Below are 16,908 nucleotides of genomic sequence, written 5' to 3' on the forward strand. Positions count from 1 at the left end.
ATACGCATACATGCATACATGCATACATGCATACATGCATACATACACACATACACACATAAAGCTGCAGGGAGCTGCAGAGTTCCATAGCAGAGACTGTAGTATCTGTACATAGGACGACAGTAAGCTGTACGCTCCATAGAGTTGGGCTTTATGGCAGAGTGGCCAGAAGAAGGTCATTACTTTCAGCAAAAAAACATAATGGCACCTTTTGAGTTTGCGAAAAGGCATGTGGGAGACTCCCAAAATGTATGGAGGAAGGTGCTCTGGTCTGATGAGACTAAAATTTAACTTTTTGGCCATCAAAGAAAACGCTATGTCTGGCGCAAACACATCACATCATCCAAAGAACACCATCCCCACAGTGAAACATGGTGGTGGCAGCATCATGCTGTGGGGATGTTTTTCAGCATTCAGAACTGGGAAACTGGTCAGAGTTGAGGGAAAGATGGATGGTGCTAAATACAGGGATATTCTTGAGCAAACCTGTACCACTCTGTGTGCGATTTGAGGCTAGGACGGAGGTTCACCTTCCAGCAGGACAATGACCCCAAGCACACTGCTAAAGAACACTTGAGTGGTTTAAGGGGAAACGTGTAAATGTGTTGGAATGGCCTAGTCAAAGCCCAGACCTCAATCCAATAGAAAATCTGTGGTCAGACTTAGATTGCTGTTCACAAGCGCAAACCATCCAACTTGAAGGAGCTGGAGCAGTTTTGCAAAGAGGAATGGGCAAAAATCCAAGTGGTAAGATGTGGCAAGCTCACAGAGCGGTGGCTCTACAAAGTATTGACTTTAGGGGGGTGAATAGTTATGCACATTGACTTTTTCTGTTTTTTTTCCTATTTGTGGTTTGATTCACAATAAAAAAAAAAATCTTCAAAGTTGTGGGCATGTTCTGTAAATTAAATGATGCAAATCCTTTAAACAATCCATGTTAATTCCAGGTTGTGAGGCAACAAAACGCGAAAAATGCCAAGGGGGCTGAATACTTTTGCAAGGCACTGTAAATCCAGTTAAGATGCTGTATCGTGACCTTACACAGGCCGTTCATACTGGAAAACCCCCCCCCAATGTGGCTGAATTAAAACAATTCTGCAAAGAGTGGGCCAAAATTGCTCCACAGCAATGTGAGAGACTCATTGCCAGTTATCGCAAACGCTTGATTAACAGTTGTTGCCGCCAAGGGTGGCACAACCAGTTATTCGGGGCCAATTAGGGGACAATTACTTTTTCACATAAAGCCAGGCAGGTTTGGACAGCTTTTTTGCCTTAATAAAATGAAACCATCTAAAAACTGCACTTTGTATTTACTCAGGTTTATCTTTGTGTAATACTAAAATTTGTTTGATCTGAGTCATTCAAGTGTGACAAATATGAAAAAAATTAAAAATCAGAAAGGGGTCTATTTTTTTTTTTTCTCTTTCTCTCTTTCTCTCTTTCTCTCTTTCTCTCTTTCTCTCTTTCTCTCTTTCTCTCTTTCTCTCTTTCTCTCTCTCTCTATATTTGCCGCTGCATTTTTTTTTTTAAAGCTTTACATGTTAACTAAATTATACACCACACTTTTTTTTTGGTTTAAATTGTAATCGGCCAACTAATTGATTCTGAAAACAATCGTTGGTTTCGGCCCTTATATACAGTATGGTATTTAGGTCTTTGCCTGAAGTTTTGCTTCAAATAATTTACAAAACTGTTACATGTATGTTCTGAAATAATCCAAAATACTAGTAGCGTACAATTATCTTAGTTACCTGCTGGGTTCATGGTCTGCTTTTCTTGAAAGGCAGTTAGTTATATTCATCTATTTCTCAAATCCCTTAAAAACAAAGGAACAGTCTTACATTAGGTACCCAATATAAATTGGATTTATAGACTTAAGGCATGTGTGGTACATTTCTTTTACCCACTTTTGCTGTGTAGGCTGAGGCTGTCCCAGAGTATAAACCTCTATTTAATAAACTGTAATATAAATCAGCACATGTGCGTTATGGCAGTAGCTTAGCTCTCTCCTATAATTTCCATATTCTCATGTAGAGCAATCTCTCTTCCTCTCAGTTCTTTGAAACTGTGGCCTTTAATTTCTGTAAATTGCAGGTTGAGTTGAAGTACAAATACAAAGTAAGAATATTCCTGGAAGAAAGTCTCTCTTTTGGAGTACTAGGAGAACACGGACGAGGAGTAACTGAGCATTTTGGCATCAAGGTAAGTGTGCAGTGGAGAAATAGATTCTCGGTCACAGGTTTTTCAGTCATGAGTACTGACATGAAAGCATATTTGACAGCTTGTATGGCCTGTTTTTGACAAGGTTTGGGGCCTCTTTTCGTGGCTTCACTTTGATACTTTTTTTTCCTGAAATCATTTAGAATTTAACAGGTGCAGTTGACCTCCATCATCAGACATGGTGACCTCCTTCTAATAGACATGGAGGTTGATTTACTAAAACTGGAGAGTACAAAATCTGGTGCAGCTCTGCATGGTAGCCGATGAGCTTCTAACTTCAGCTTGTTCAATTAAGTTTTGACAAAAAAAAAACCTGGAGGCTGATTGGTTTCTATGCAGAGGTGCACCAGATTTTGCAGTTTTAGTAAATCAACCCCATGGTGTCAGTTTATTTTTTCAGCTCCGATGGCTGTATGTTGATAAAGCTTCCCTTACTAAAAAATGTATTTTTGTTGCCCTGAATTTGAGACCTTTTGGTTTATTTTTATTAGTATATACCAATTTAAAGCGAACTTTACTCCGTTTTAAACTTTTAGAAGGTAAACATCCTGCCAGTAGCTGACACCTAGTGGAGAATGGTCATGAAGTAAAACTAGAAAAATGTGTTTCCTGGAGAAAATGAGTGGGAATGCTGAATGGCTGAATTGCTAAAGCTAGCTGGATGAAATGCTTAAATCCGTAAGAAAAAGTTGAAGAAGTGCGAATAGTTGGGAAAAAAAGGAATGGTTTTAAAATAAACATGAATTTCATTAAACAAGTTTTAACAACACCACTAATGTATGAAAGATGTGGAATATTTAAAGTTTTTTTTGAAAAGCTTTTTGATCATTAATCCCCATACCTAATAAGTGAGAGATAGTGTGAGAGAACCCTTCAAACAAGCCTTAATAAATCCACAACAGTACATGCTTTTGAAACAGCGACTTCACCGTTAGAGACACGCGTCCTTTGTGAGCGTATCGGTATAAAATTTATGTTGATAAACTTAAAAATGTGGCCATGTCAGCGATTTACACAAAAAGTTGGCTCTGTGCTTCGCTGGGAAATGTGAAGAATTTTATACAGGACAGTCAATGGAAGAAAGTGTAGAACTCTTGTCATTTGGAAGCTCAACCAGCCAAAAGTAAAAGGCATATCACACAACTGAGACAAAAATACCTACGTTTTAGGTTCAATAAGTTTTTATTATTTTTTTGTTAAAGCAACATAAATATGAAGAAAACAAAAGCTGGTCCAGACACCAAACAGAGGTGTGCCTGTCCAGTCGGTTAGAATCTGTTAACATATACATAATACATTCCAATATATAAGCATAATGGCTAGAAAAGGTATGAGTTAAGTGGGGATGACCTATAATGTGCCAACACATGGAAAATCGCCTGCTCTATCGGCCTGGACGCCCCCTTGGGAACCTGCTGCGTCCATGACCTTTGAAAGCGGGTATATCTAGGTTACTGATTAACAAATCAGGATATAGGTCTAATATGCCTGTAGGTGTCCCAACCCTCCGCGAAAATCAGAGGTATTAGAACAAAATACCTACATTTTGATGTATAAATTGTGTATGACAATTAGATCTTGTGGGCGTGAGAGCAATTCATAGAGAAGGAACTAAGATAATTTTTTTAAGGCTCTGTGCTCTAGCTATGACATCATCCACTCTAAGCAGCCCAATGCACACTCTGTTTAATCAATAACATTTCCTGAAAACTTCACTAAACTTAAACAGCTTTTTCACAAAAACTGTAAAAGATATCAAACTGAAAAGATATAGCCAGATAGCTGAATATTTTGTGAACATTTTAAAGTTTGTTTGGTGTCTCTAGGTGAAAGTATGAAGGAGCTGAAACTTTTGGGAGCAGAAGAAGATTTTAAGGATTTGAAGCATGCTCTCATTCACTTCAATGTTAAACGTACAGAATAATAAAATTAAAAATAAGTAAAAAAACTAAACAATAGTGGGACTGCTGAAGCAGTCCCACTAATAAATAAAAATGACTAAATTGAATAGTGGCACAGAAGAGTTTTTTTTTTTTTTTTTTTAGACTAATAAAAGGTAATTGTTTCCAAGGGCATACACCACACAACTTATTTATTAATTACAATAGAGCACAAGTTTGTGCTCGTTCACACCAGATACTGTCCAGTGCGTTTTGTAATCTGCATTAAAAGCGCATGCAGGTCTTTTGCCATGTATTCCAATGGCCCTAGTTCATACCAGTGCAGTCAGTTCCAGTACAGTTCAAGTGTAACCAAAATAAAAACACATTATAAATACCTATTTCATTTTTTAGAAGTGATCACATAATCTCTGTTCTCAGCTGCATAAGGTGCATGGAGATCTACGGATGGAGAAACAGCATTACACTCCTCTTCCTAGTGAATGGCTGTGCAGGGGCATGTCAGCACAAGTCTTGGCCATTGGAAGAGAAGCAGGCTGTTCTTCCAGTACAGCCAGAAAACTGACCACACGGAGATAGATGTGCTTCCATGCCTAGCGTGGTCAGTTTGAAATAGGAAAGCAGGGGGACTGGCAGGTATTGCCAGGTATTTCACACAAAGGGAGAAATACATAGAAAACTGGTTACTTTTTAATACAAGTACATGATAGAACAGATGCATATTAGGAATATGAATTATTGTGGTAACATTCTTTAAAAAGAAGATTGGAAATTGGAAAAGCCCAAATAAGGAAGCAAACACATATAACATAAAATGTAGACGGAGTAGCCTCTCAGTTAGGGAGTTGAGATTCAATAAGTTGACTGGAAAATTCTCCCAAGTAATGGATCATGAAGAAAGTGGCTTGAAAAAAATCACTGGAGGCTTACGCCTCCGTTGGATGATTTTCACCTATTGTTGAGAAAAGTCTAACCTTTTCTTGCTAGCTATTTTTTCCCGAATCGTCTTCCAGGGCAGCATCCGAGAGATAGGCTCCTCCTCCCTAAAACAGGAAACACATTAGTCCACCATTATAAATTTCACACTCTTACCTGTGTGCCTCAGTTGTTTGTGTTTCCTCCGGACCCACAGGAGCTGCAAGAACGTTTGTTATTTTATTTTCACCTGTCTCTGTGCTTGTTGCAGGAGACCCCCTGCCAGCATCCCATACAGCCCAAGGGGCTTTGGGAGGGCGAGCAGGCGCAGCACTGGGCAACATTGCTCAAAGCCTGATATTTCGCCCCTACTGAGGGGTCTGCAGTCATCCCCCCAGGCTGCAGGAGGACTCTGTCATCCCCACCCCATGCCGCTGTTTAGGCCTGTGTATGCTTCCGCAAGCACCCCCCTCTGGCTTTCCGCAGAATCTGGAGCCCGCCAGGGGGGATGGATACACGCATAGATGGGCGCCCCCCGCCGCCGCCGACCGCTGCCGAAAACCTGAGCAGCAGAGGGTCTAGCAGGGAGGGTTTTGCACCCTCTAAATTAGGTCCCTGTTGGCTGCGGCTGTCCCCCCAAATGAATCCGCCGCTCTCCGGGCGGCGCAGCAGCGTCCTCACCGCCACAGGCCGCTACAGGAAGTCGGGGGTGTACCAAGATGGCGCCGAGGAAGTTCCGCTTCCGGGTTGGCGGCCATTTTCCCGTAGTCTATCTACTGCGGAGATACAGCAGGGACACCTAGGGGCGGGAAGTTTAAAAAAAAAAAAAAAAAAAGAGAAAACAGAATACAAATAGCAAATTTGTTCAATGCTACCCTTCACTACCAGCACAGTTACTCTACAATACAGCGGCATGTGCAGGTGTGTCCACCAACCTGCACGGGGTCAGCCGGGGGCGGGGCCGGAGCTTATGCAGGAAGCAGATAAAAAGGCCTCTAAGCAGAGGATCCTGGTGGCTGATCATGTCTGACGCTTCCCCACCCTGCCCTGCAGATCCTGCAAATCAGGACAGCTCCAAGGTAAGCCAGAATATTCTTGAATTATCTCTGTCTTAACCTCTTTACTGCCTATCTACAGGCAGTTCCTTTGACCACCTAAACTCACTGGGTTTTTTTGTTCTCTATGCTCGCTTGCAGGCAAAGACCCCTGAGGAAAGGAAGGCTAAAGGCAAAACATGTGCCTCATGCAGCCACAGGCTTTCCCCAGATTGGAAAAAGCCCCTGTGTCAGAAATGCTTAGACAAAATGGTGGCAAAAGAATCACAGGGATTTTTGAAAGACCTGCTCAATTCTTTTAAGAAAGAAATTCAGAGCACCATGGCACCACTACGCTCAGCTATAGAGAAATTAGAAACGCCAGCAAGTGTCGCTCAGGCCAGTATCCCATCTACCAGCGGAACACACATTCCAAGGGAGAACAAGGTACAGGCAGAACAAGAGGTGGATTCAGATGAATCTGAACAATCTGAATCAGAAGACGGTATCTGTTCAGACTCAGAGGAGGAAGATGACACGACAGACTGCAACCTGTTTCCTTCTGAGGACACAGACAGTCTTCTCAAAGCCATCACTGACACTCTAGGCATTAAAGAACAGAAAACCGCAGAACTCACTATGCATGACAGAATGTACAAAGGGCTCCAGCCCAAGAAGCCAAGAACGTTCCCGGTACACCAAACACTTAAAGACATAGTCAAAAAGGAATGGGAAGACCCAGAGAAAAAGCTTTTAATCCCCGCCACAATCAAACGCAGATACCCGTTTGCGGAAGCAGACACCAAAACCTGGGCTAAATGCCCCAAGGTGGATGCCTCTCTGGCAAAAATCACGAACAAATCGGACTTGGCTTTTGATGACGCAGGTACCCTCAGCGACCCCATGGACAAGAAAATAGAAGCTCTCCTGAAAAGGGCATGGGAAGCAGGGGCGGCAAACCTAAATCCGGCCATTGCTTCCACCTGCACAGCCCGAACCTTGCTAATCTGGCTAACCCAGCTGCAAGATCTATTGGAGAACGACACACCCAGGGAGGAACTAATTAAAACCATCCCCACACTAACTAGAGCGGCAGCTTTCTTGGCAGATGCTTCAGCAGAAACTGTCAGAATATCCTCTAGGACCACGGCACTACTAAACTCGGCCCGCAGAGCCCTGTGGTTAAAATCCTGGGGGGGGGATGCACCTTCCAAGAACCGTTTATGTGGCATACCATTCACTGGAGACCTACTGTTTGGTCCCGAACTAGAAACAGTCCTGGATAGGACTGCAGCAAAAAATAAGGGGTCCCTCAAACCAAGAAGAGACAAGGGAAGGCGCCCTTTCGGCATTTCAAGAAATTCAATAAGCCAGGGGCAAAAAAGCACTGGGGTCAACAAAACAAGAAAGGCGAAGGTGAATTCATCCTCAAGCCTAATACCCAAAAGAACAAAAAACAATGACTGCCTTCAGGTGGGGGGCAGATTGGCGGCTTTCTCCCACCAATGGGAGGAGATAACAGAAAACAAATTCATACTGCGCACCATAGCGGACGGTTACGCAATAGAATTCTCCAACCGCCCCCCAACCAAATACTTAGCGACCATGCTACCCAAGGACAGCAATCAAGCAAAGGTGTTTCTAGAATCCCTACAGAAACTATTAGATCAGAAGGTGATTTGTCACGTTCCCCAAGAGGAGGAACAAAAGGGCTTCTACTCACACATCTTCGCAAAAAGAAAACCATCAGGCAAACTAAGGCTGATACTAAACCTCAAACCACTCAACCGAGGAATAAGATACAAGAGATTCAGAATGGAATCTATCTATTCAATCAGGAACATCCTACCGCAGGAGACATTCATGGCAACACTAGACTTGCAGGATGCCTACCTACATGTCCCCATAAGGAAGGATCACCAAAAGTTTCTAAGGTTCGCAATCCAGGGGCCAGCAGCTACGCTGCACCTACAGTACACAGCTCTCCCCTTCGGAATCTCCTCAGCTCCAAGAATATTCTCAAAAATAATGGCGGAAGCGCTAAAAGGTCTAAGACAGGAGGGTATTGGAATAATACCATACTTAGACGACCTCCTGTTCTTTGCGGACTCAGCAGCAATCCTAGAAAACAACCTGCGCAAGAGTATGATCTATCTGCAAAACCTGGGATGGTTAATAAACGCAGAGAAATCGCAAATGATCCCAAGCCAGAGAGTAGTGTACCTGGGATACGTGCTGGACTCCAGACTGTCAAAAATTTTCCTAACAAAGGAAAAAGACGTAAAAATGACACAAGCAATTACGTCCCTGCTAAGGAACCATTCCACAACGATCAGGCACGGAATGTCCGTACTAGGACTGATGACGTCTTCCATTCCAGCCATCACCTGGGCACAAATTCACATGCGACCCTTACAGAACTACATTCTGTCCCAATGGGATGGCAGGCAAGCATCCCTAGAAAAATCCATTCCCGTCTCCTCCACAGTCAAACAAACACTCTACTGGTGGCTCAACCCACTTCGGGTCATCGAGGGGCACAGATGGGCTCAAGTCAATCCAGTCGGCATCACCACCGATGCAAGCGCCCTAGGATGGGGAGCCCACATGGAAGGGCGGTTCTCGCAAGGGAAATGGACACCCAAATGGGCACAAGCCTCCTCAAACTTGAGAGAGCTGAAAGCTGTGGGGGAAGCGCTAAAAACCTTCAAGCCAGCATTACAGGGGAAGGATGTAAAGATACAATCAGACAACGCAACGACAGTCGCATACCTAAACAGACAAGGGGGCACAAAATCCCAAAAACTGATGAGACTGACACAATCTATCCTACTGTGGACAGAAGTGAACATAAGATCGATATCCGGTATTCATCTAAAAGGAACAGACAATACAGTGGCAGATTTCCTGAGCCGGAAAACGATAAAATACACGGAATGGTCGCTAAACCAAACAACCTTCACTCAAATCACCCAGAAGTGGGGAATACCCGAAGCAGACCTATTTGCTTCCAGGGCGAACGCAAAATCTCCGATATTTTTCTCCCTGGACCCAACAGATGGCAACAGCGGGGTGGATGCTTTCAACCAAAACTGGAAATGGCATCTGTGCTATGCATTCCCTCCAACTGCCATAATCCCAAAAGTAATCCAAAAAATCAAGGCAGAGAAAACAACAGTAATACTAATAGCACCACACTGGCCCCAGAGAGCATGGTTCAGTCATTTAAAAAATCTCAGCATACAACCTCAGCTGACACTGACGGACCGCCCGGATCTACTGTCACAAGGCCCAGTCAACCATCCGAACCACAAAATCTTGAAGCTCTCGGCTTGGTTACTGAGAGGGTAAAACTCCAGAACAAAGGCCTGTCAGACAGAGTAATCAACACCATCTTAAACAGCAGAAAGCCGGTAACGAGAGCCATCTATGAGAAAATAAGGAAAAAATTTGTTTCTTGGTACGAAGACAGACCAATCTCCAACGGTGGGATAATTCCAATAGTTTTGGACTTCCTACAAGATGGTGCAGACAAAAACATATCACCAAGTACCCTGAAAGTACAAGTTGCAGCACTTTCCTCGGTCATGGATACTAGACTAGCGGAAGACCCGCTGATAAGACGATTCCTCATAGCTCTTAAAAGATCCAAACCAGCCAAATTGTACAAAACTCCCACCTGGGACATGGGCACAGTACTTAAGGGCTTTCTTTCCCCTCCGTTTGAACCTATCGAGGACAGCTCAGACAAAAACCTCACGTTAAAAACTGCGCTCCTTCTGGCCTTAGTATCCGCCAGAAGAGTGAGTGAGATCCAAGCTCTATCTTCAATAGAACCATACTGTCTAATACATCTGGACAAGATAATTCTCTCTCCAGATCCGGCCTTTCTACCCAAGGTCTCTTCTACATTTCACAGAACCCAAAACATCGTCATACCCTCACTTCCAACAACCATGGATAGTAGGAAAAGAAACATTTACAGCAAACTTGATGTAAGGAACACGCTCATAGCGTATCTCGAAAGAACAAAAGAATGGCGTAGAACGACCTCCCTCTTCATCCTCTATGCAGGAATCAACAGAGGGAAACAAGCTTCAAAAAGCACCATCAGCAGATGGATAAGGATGGCCATACAGATTACCTATAAGGCACAGAATCTCACTCCACCTAGTGAAATCAGAGCGCACTCAACTAGAGCCTGGGCAACCTCGGCCGCAGAGAAAGCAGGGGCAACTCCGGAGCAGATCTGCAGGGCAGCGACATGGTCGAGCTTCAGTACTTTCGCTAAGCACTACCGCATAGACCAGCTGTCTGACCAAGACCAAGCATTTGGTCGTAAAGTGCTCCAGTCTCTAACCCCACCCTAGTAAGTATTGCTTGATATATCCTCTCGGATGCTGCCCTGGAAGACGATTCGAGAAAACAGAGTTAGGTACCTGGTAACTCTTTTTCTAAGAAGTCTTCCAGGGCAGCACTAGTTCCCACCCTTGAAACAACAAAAACCAGGTACAGAGGGGGAGCTTGCAGCTTACAGGGAATTCCTTCGGTGCTTTAACATAACTGAGGCACACAGGTAAGAGTGTGAAATTTATAATGGTGGACTAATGTGTTTCCTGTTTTAGGGAGGAGGAGCCTATCTCTCGGATGCTGCCCTGGAAGACTTCTTAGAAAAAGAGTTACCAGGTACCTAACTCTGTTTTTTTTTTTCTTCCATCAAGATTACCTTCATTCCTCAGTTTAAATTTATCTTCAAACTGCTTGAGTTGGTCTCCATACGCAGCAATCCGGATCTGTGTTTCTTCCGCAATAGCTTCGCAGGACATACCCGGACCTCTCTGAACTGGACAATTGTAGGGCTATTCTGAAATGCAAAGTTCAGATACCGGTCTCTGCATTGTGGAGATCTCCACGTTCGTATTGTTAGCCACACTACTGCACGGACAGATTAATTGATTGAGGCCTCCCATCTCCTTTCCCATATGCGTCTTGTCAGTAAACAAGGGTGAGTGTTGGACTTCGGAATGGAATGTGCCCTGTGCTCCCCCCCACCCCCACCCCAAAGCACCTTGCCCCTATGTTGATGAGGACAAGGGCCTCTTCGCAACAACCCTGGCGGTTGGTTGCCAGGATCTGCGGGCAGGGCCTCCCACCCTATGGGAATGAGTATGGGGTACTAGGGTTGCGCCGATACCGAGTATTTGCACAAGTATCGGTACTCGTGCAGATGCACCGATACCTGAAACCGATACTTTCAGGCTCGGTTTTTTGAGCTGTCAGTGGGGATGAACAAATGTTCCTTTGTTTTAACCCCTTATTAATGCTCAATTTACTCTAATCTGCCTTAATTAACTCCCTATTCTACTCCATTTAATTATTATTTTCCTACCTTTTTTTTTCTTTTTTTTTTCACGTTTATTTTATAAACGATAAACAATTAAAACTTTTTTTTGTTTTTTTTTTGTTTTGCTTTGTTAGTGAATGTTTTCACACATATATATTAACATATTTACACATTTTACCATTAAAAAAGCACAAAATCAAAAAACTAAATCAATTTTATTTCATTTGTAAATTACTTTTCAGTGCTTTGTACCATTGCTGACAGCTGAAGTGTAAACAAAACAGTTGCGGTAGGTATTGGTAATTGGTATCGGCGAGTACTAAAAAAAAAGTATCGGTACTCGTAAAAAAAATGGCATCGATGCATCCCTTTGGGGTACATTGTACCCCTACCCATTCACCTAAAAAAAAAAAAAAAAAAAAAAAAAAAGTGTCCAAAATAAAACACATTACACATGTTTTTAAAGTCATTTATCATGGCAGCTCCGTCATCTCTTCCGATCTTTTCTCCCCTTTCCGGCTCTTCTGTGTCCTCCGCTGATGTCTTCTGCCTCTGTCGGTTCTTCTCCCCTCTCCGGTTCTTTTCCGCTCTCTCTCCGGTACTTCTCCCTCTGTATTTCTTCCAATTTTGACTCAACGCTCTCTCCCGCTCTGCCAGGTGCGCGGTGTGCCACTACTTATGTTGGCATGGGGCTGGGTCACCGGAGACACGCCTCTTATGTTGTCAGCGCCCATCGTGCCCCGGGTGGTGACATCATAAGGGGCAGGCCTCCGGATGACGTCACACTGTGACCCCGCCCCATGCCAATATAAGCAGTGGCACACCTGGCTTTAGAGCGGGAGAGAGTGCCGAGTCAACATCAGAAGAACAACAGAGGGAGTAGACAGCGGAGGAGACCGGGCAAAAGAGCGAGAAGACAGCGGACAGAGGGAGAAGAACCGACAAAGTAAGAAGACGTCAGCAGAGGACACAGAAGAGCCGGAGAGGGGAGAAGAGATCGGAAGAGACAACGGACCTGACACAATAAATTACTTTAAAAACATGTGTAATGTGTTTTATTTTAGACACACTTTTTAGGTGAATGGGTAGGGGTACAATGTACCCCATACTCATTCACATACTCATTCACATAGGGTGGAGGGCGGGGATCTGGGGCCCCCTTGTTAAATGGGGCTTCCAGATTCCGATAAGCTCCCTGCCCGCAGACCCAGGCAAGCAATGGCCAGGGTTGTCGGGAAGAGGCCCTTGTCCTCATCAACATGGGGACAAGGTGCTTTGGGGTGAGGGGGGTGCAGGGCCCCCCCCCGCCCCAAAGCAATCAACCCCTCCATGTTGAGGGCATGCGGCCTGGTACGGTTCAGGAAGAGGGGGGGGGCGCTCGCTCAACCCCACCCCCTTTCATGACCTGCCGGGCTGTGTGCACGGATAGGGGTCTGGTATGAATTATAAAGGGACCCCCTCGCCATTTTTTCTGGCGTGGGGGTTCCCCTTAAAATCCATACCAGATCGAAGGGCTTGGTATGCTCTTGGAGGGGGAACCCATGCCCCGTGTTTTTTTTTTTTTTTTTTTTTTTTTTTTTTTTTTTTATTTATTTATTTATTTATTTTTAATTTTTTTTTTTTTTTTTTTTTTTAATTTGGTGTGGAGTTCCAATTTAAGATCATCAGAGCACCAGTTGCATGCCAAAGTCGGATCAGTCAAGACGGCGATCTAACTTTGATCCGACTTCAGTGATATTCAGTGGGCTGAAATAGGATCAAAGTCAGACCAAACTACTGCAGGGAGTATTTTCAAAGTCGGACCGACTTGTGTCGAACCAGTTAAGACGGCTCACATAGAGAAAAATTGATCTTTCACACGTCAAACGGTCCCAATGTCGGAGCGTTTGTCGTACCAGTGTGAACCCAGCCTCAGTCAATGACTGTGTTTCAACCTACATATGAAATTGATAATTACTAGCACCTGCTTAGTTTATTTGGTTAATCATACACCTGTCTCTGATTCTAACAAATCTCTGACTTTGTGCATGTGTAAGAATTGATGTTGGTTTGAAGCTAACATAAAATTTACATTTTTAGATTTTTCTTCTATTCACTCACGTTAATTAATAAAAATAAAACCTATTTTTGAAAGCATTCGTACTTTACAGCATTTTCCAAATCGTCTTTCAGGACAGCACCCGAGAGATCATGGCTCCTCCTCCCACAGGAAACACCTCATCAATTAGGTCTTTAAATTGGAATCCTCCACGTTGCCTCATCAGTTTTTTGTGTTTCCTCCAGCTGGAGGAACACCTCTGGTGGGAGCCATGATCTCTCAGGTTATCCTGGGAGACACAGGTTCTCACCTGATAGGTCTTTTTAGGCTAGGAGAGTGAGCCTCCCACTTGCCTCTTATATGGATGGTCCCGTGGGCTCCCTCTCCCTCTTCCGTGCTCGGGGAGAGCCTGTACGTCCGGGGGTGCTGTCTAAAAATTTTTTTTGGCCTGCAGGTGGCCGTCCTCTGTTCCCTTTTACAGAGGGAACGAGCGGTGGCGGCCGCCATGTTGCTGGTGGCAGAAGAGCGCTTCAGCCACGTCCAGGCAGCACTTCCGGGTCGGCGCGTGCGTCATTTCCGGCGCAAAGCGCAGTGGGAGAGGGCAGGGTCACCTGGCGCCTTATTTCCGGTTCCAGGTCAGCGCAGCGGCGTTTTCGAATCTGGAACCGGTCGTTCCACCACGCACCGCAGACAGCTATGGATAGCGATGCAGCGGAGAAGGGGGCAAGCCAAGGCGCCAGCAAGGCTAAGGTAAGGGACTGTGTCCTCTATTACCCTGGGCCATTTTCTCCTGTGGGGGGTTACTCACCCTTTCCCCCCCTTCCCCCCACCCCCCCCCCCCCACCCCCCTCTCAGAAGGTATGTTGCAGTGGCTAGATTTAGATATCTGCCCTACAACAGGGGATTAGGTGGTGGTGGCTTGCTGGGCACATGGAAATGAGAGGTTTCTTCCTTAGTGCACCTGGGTGTATTATTTGCGCTGTATTACAGCCTTTTAAGCGTGGTTGCTTGTCTCTTTTCTGTTTATCCAGGCCAAAGGTTCTGCCCAACCAGTCAAGAAAAGGTGCCCTGTTTGCAAAGAAAAATTAGGCGATGCTTGGACCAAAACGCTTTGTGCAGAGTGCATTACAAATTTGGTCAAAGAGGAGACTCCATCCGTTTGTGGCGACTTAGTGTCAACAATAAAGGATGAGCTCCGGGCCACCTTTCAAGCTTTTAGGTCAAACCTAAGAGAGGAGCCAGGTCCCTCTAGGGATCCTCTGGTTCCGCAGCCATCTTCAGAACCCCAGAGCGGTTCTCAAATAATTTTTGGGGGTCCAATATCCCAGGACGCTTCTCAAGGGTCCGTTTCCCTCGCTCCAGATGATACAGATTCTGAGGAGGAGGAAAATGAATCAGATACCATTTCTAAATACAAATTGTCACTAGAAGAGGTGGGAGGACTCCTGAAGGTAATCCATGCCACTTTGGGGATAGAAGAGGAAAAGAAGGAACTCTCCCTGCATGACCGCATGTATGCTGGTTTAGGAGATTCAAAAGGTCGTTCTTTTCCAGTCCATTCAGTTATCACTGATATGATTAAAAAAGAGTGGCTGGAACCTGAGAAAAAGCCTTTCTTTTCCCGGGCTCACAAGAAAAGATTTCCATTTGAAGAAAATCCAGATTCTATATGGAATAAGGTTCCAAAATTGGACTCTGCCTTTTCCCAGGTCTCTAAGTCTACGGACCTAGCCTTTGAGGATATGGGCACTCTGAAGGAGCCCATGGACAAAAGGATGGACCTGCTTCTTAAAAGAACCTGGCAATCAGTAATGCACAATCTGAAACCAGCAATGGCAACAACCTGTGTTGCAAGGAACTTAGATCACTGGGTTAACCAGTTGAAAGCCCATGTCATAGCAGATTCCTCAAAACAGGAGATTCTAGACTCTTTTTCAACCCTGTCGGCAGCAATATCATATATTGCAGATGCGTCTGCGGAATCTATCCGCATGTCAGCAAGGTCAGCAGCTTTGACAAATTCTGCCAGAAGGGCCTTATGGCTGAAGACGTGGCCAGGAGATGCTGCATCTAAAAATAGATTGTGTGGTATTCCGTTTGCGGGTGATCTGCTATTTGGTTCAGAGCTGGAGTCCATTCTTGACCGAACGGCAGATAAGAAAAAGTCGTTTCCAGTTAGGAAGAAACAGGTGCAAACCCGTAAGCGTTTCTTTCGGCCCCAAAAAGGTCAGCAGGAAGGGAAAATGCAGGGCAAGAGGAAGTCATGGTCTTCTCAGAAGCCCAAAGGTAGGGGTGGAGTGCTCTTCAATCCTCCTGCGGCCTCCGCAAAACCACAATGACTCTGTCAAGGTCGGGGGAAGACTACAGGAGTTTCTTCCTCAGTGGAGAGCCATTTCCTCAAATCAATTCGTTGTAAAGATGCTCTCCCAGGGGTATATGATAGAATTCACGGAAGAACCTCCAAGAAGATTCCTGGTGACAAACGTCCCAAGGGACGCAGTCAAGGCTCTCGCCATGAAGTCCTTAATTCAGGAACTGAAAAATCAGAGAGTCATTGTTCCGGTCCCAGCGGGGGAGTTCTTCCAGGGGTTCTACTCACATGTCTTTCTGGTTCAGAAACCTTCAGGAAAGTTCCGTCTTATCCTGAATCTCAAAATGCTGAACAAATCGGTAGAATACAGAAGGTTTCGGATGGATTCAATATTTTCAGTAAGAAACCTCCTGTACCAAGGATGCTATATGGCATCAATAGATTTACAAGATGCCTACCTCCACATTCCTATTGCCGCCAGGTCGCAGAAATATCTGAGGTTAGCACTGAAAGAAGGGAAGAAGGTGGTACATCTGCAATTCAGAGCACTCCCGTTTGGTCTGTCATCATCCCCAAGGGTCTTCACGAAAATAATGGCCGAAGCTCTGGCGCCTCTGCGTCTAGAGGGGATCTCAGTTATTCCTTATCTGGACGACCTGCTGTTTTTTGCCCAGACCAGAGAAGGTCTTCAAGAAAACTTGCTCAGAGCCCGTGTTCATCTAGAATCCATGGGGTGGATTTTAAACCTTCAAAAATCAAATCTGATTCCCTCACAGGAAGTGTTATTCCTGGGTTTCCGTATCAACTCTTTAGAACAAAAAATTTTTCTTCCAGAGGAAAAACAGAAAAAGTTGATTCAAGTAGTGTCATTGCTACAGTCCAATCAAGTTCTGTCCATCAGGAAGGTTATGTCAGCATTGGGAACCCTGACCTCTTCCATTCCGGCCATCCAGTGGGCAAAGCTCCATTTCAGACCTCTGCAAAGTTTCCTGTTAAAAACCTGGAATCACCAGCAGGATTCACTAGATTCATTAGTGAAGATCCCTACTTCAGTAAAAAGAAGTCTGTGGTGGTGGAAGAACCAGACAAGGTACTCAGAGGGGCTGTTATGGTCCTTCCCAACTCAGGTGAGGTTGACAACAGGT

The 16,908-nt window shown here is 44.7% G+C and overlaps 1 protein-coding gene across 1 annotated transcript in view; it reads left to right on the top strand.

Moving 5' to 3' along the window:
• The window catches only part of SPTLC1 (serine palmitoyltransferase long chain base subunit 1), a 186,507-nt gene that overhangs the window by 100,330 nt on the left and 69,269 nt on the right, over positions 1-16,908 (top strand). Inside the window, exon 9 of the mRNA XM_073632847.1 lies at positions 2,095-2,202. Within this exon, the coding sequence (XP_073488948.1) occupies positions 2,095-2,202 (108 nt within the window). The remainder of the gene's footprint in view (positions 1-2,094; positions 2,203-16,908) is intronic.

Source organism: Aquarana catesbeiana, linkage group LG01 (assembly GCF_042186555.1).
Source record: "Aquarana catesbeiana isolate 2022-GZ linkage group LG01, ASM4218655v1, whole genome shotgun sequence".
Taxonomy (NCBI): domain Eukaryota; kingdom Metazoa; phylum Chordata; class Amphibia; order Anura; family Ranidae; genus Aquarana; species Aquarana catesbeiana.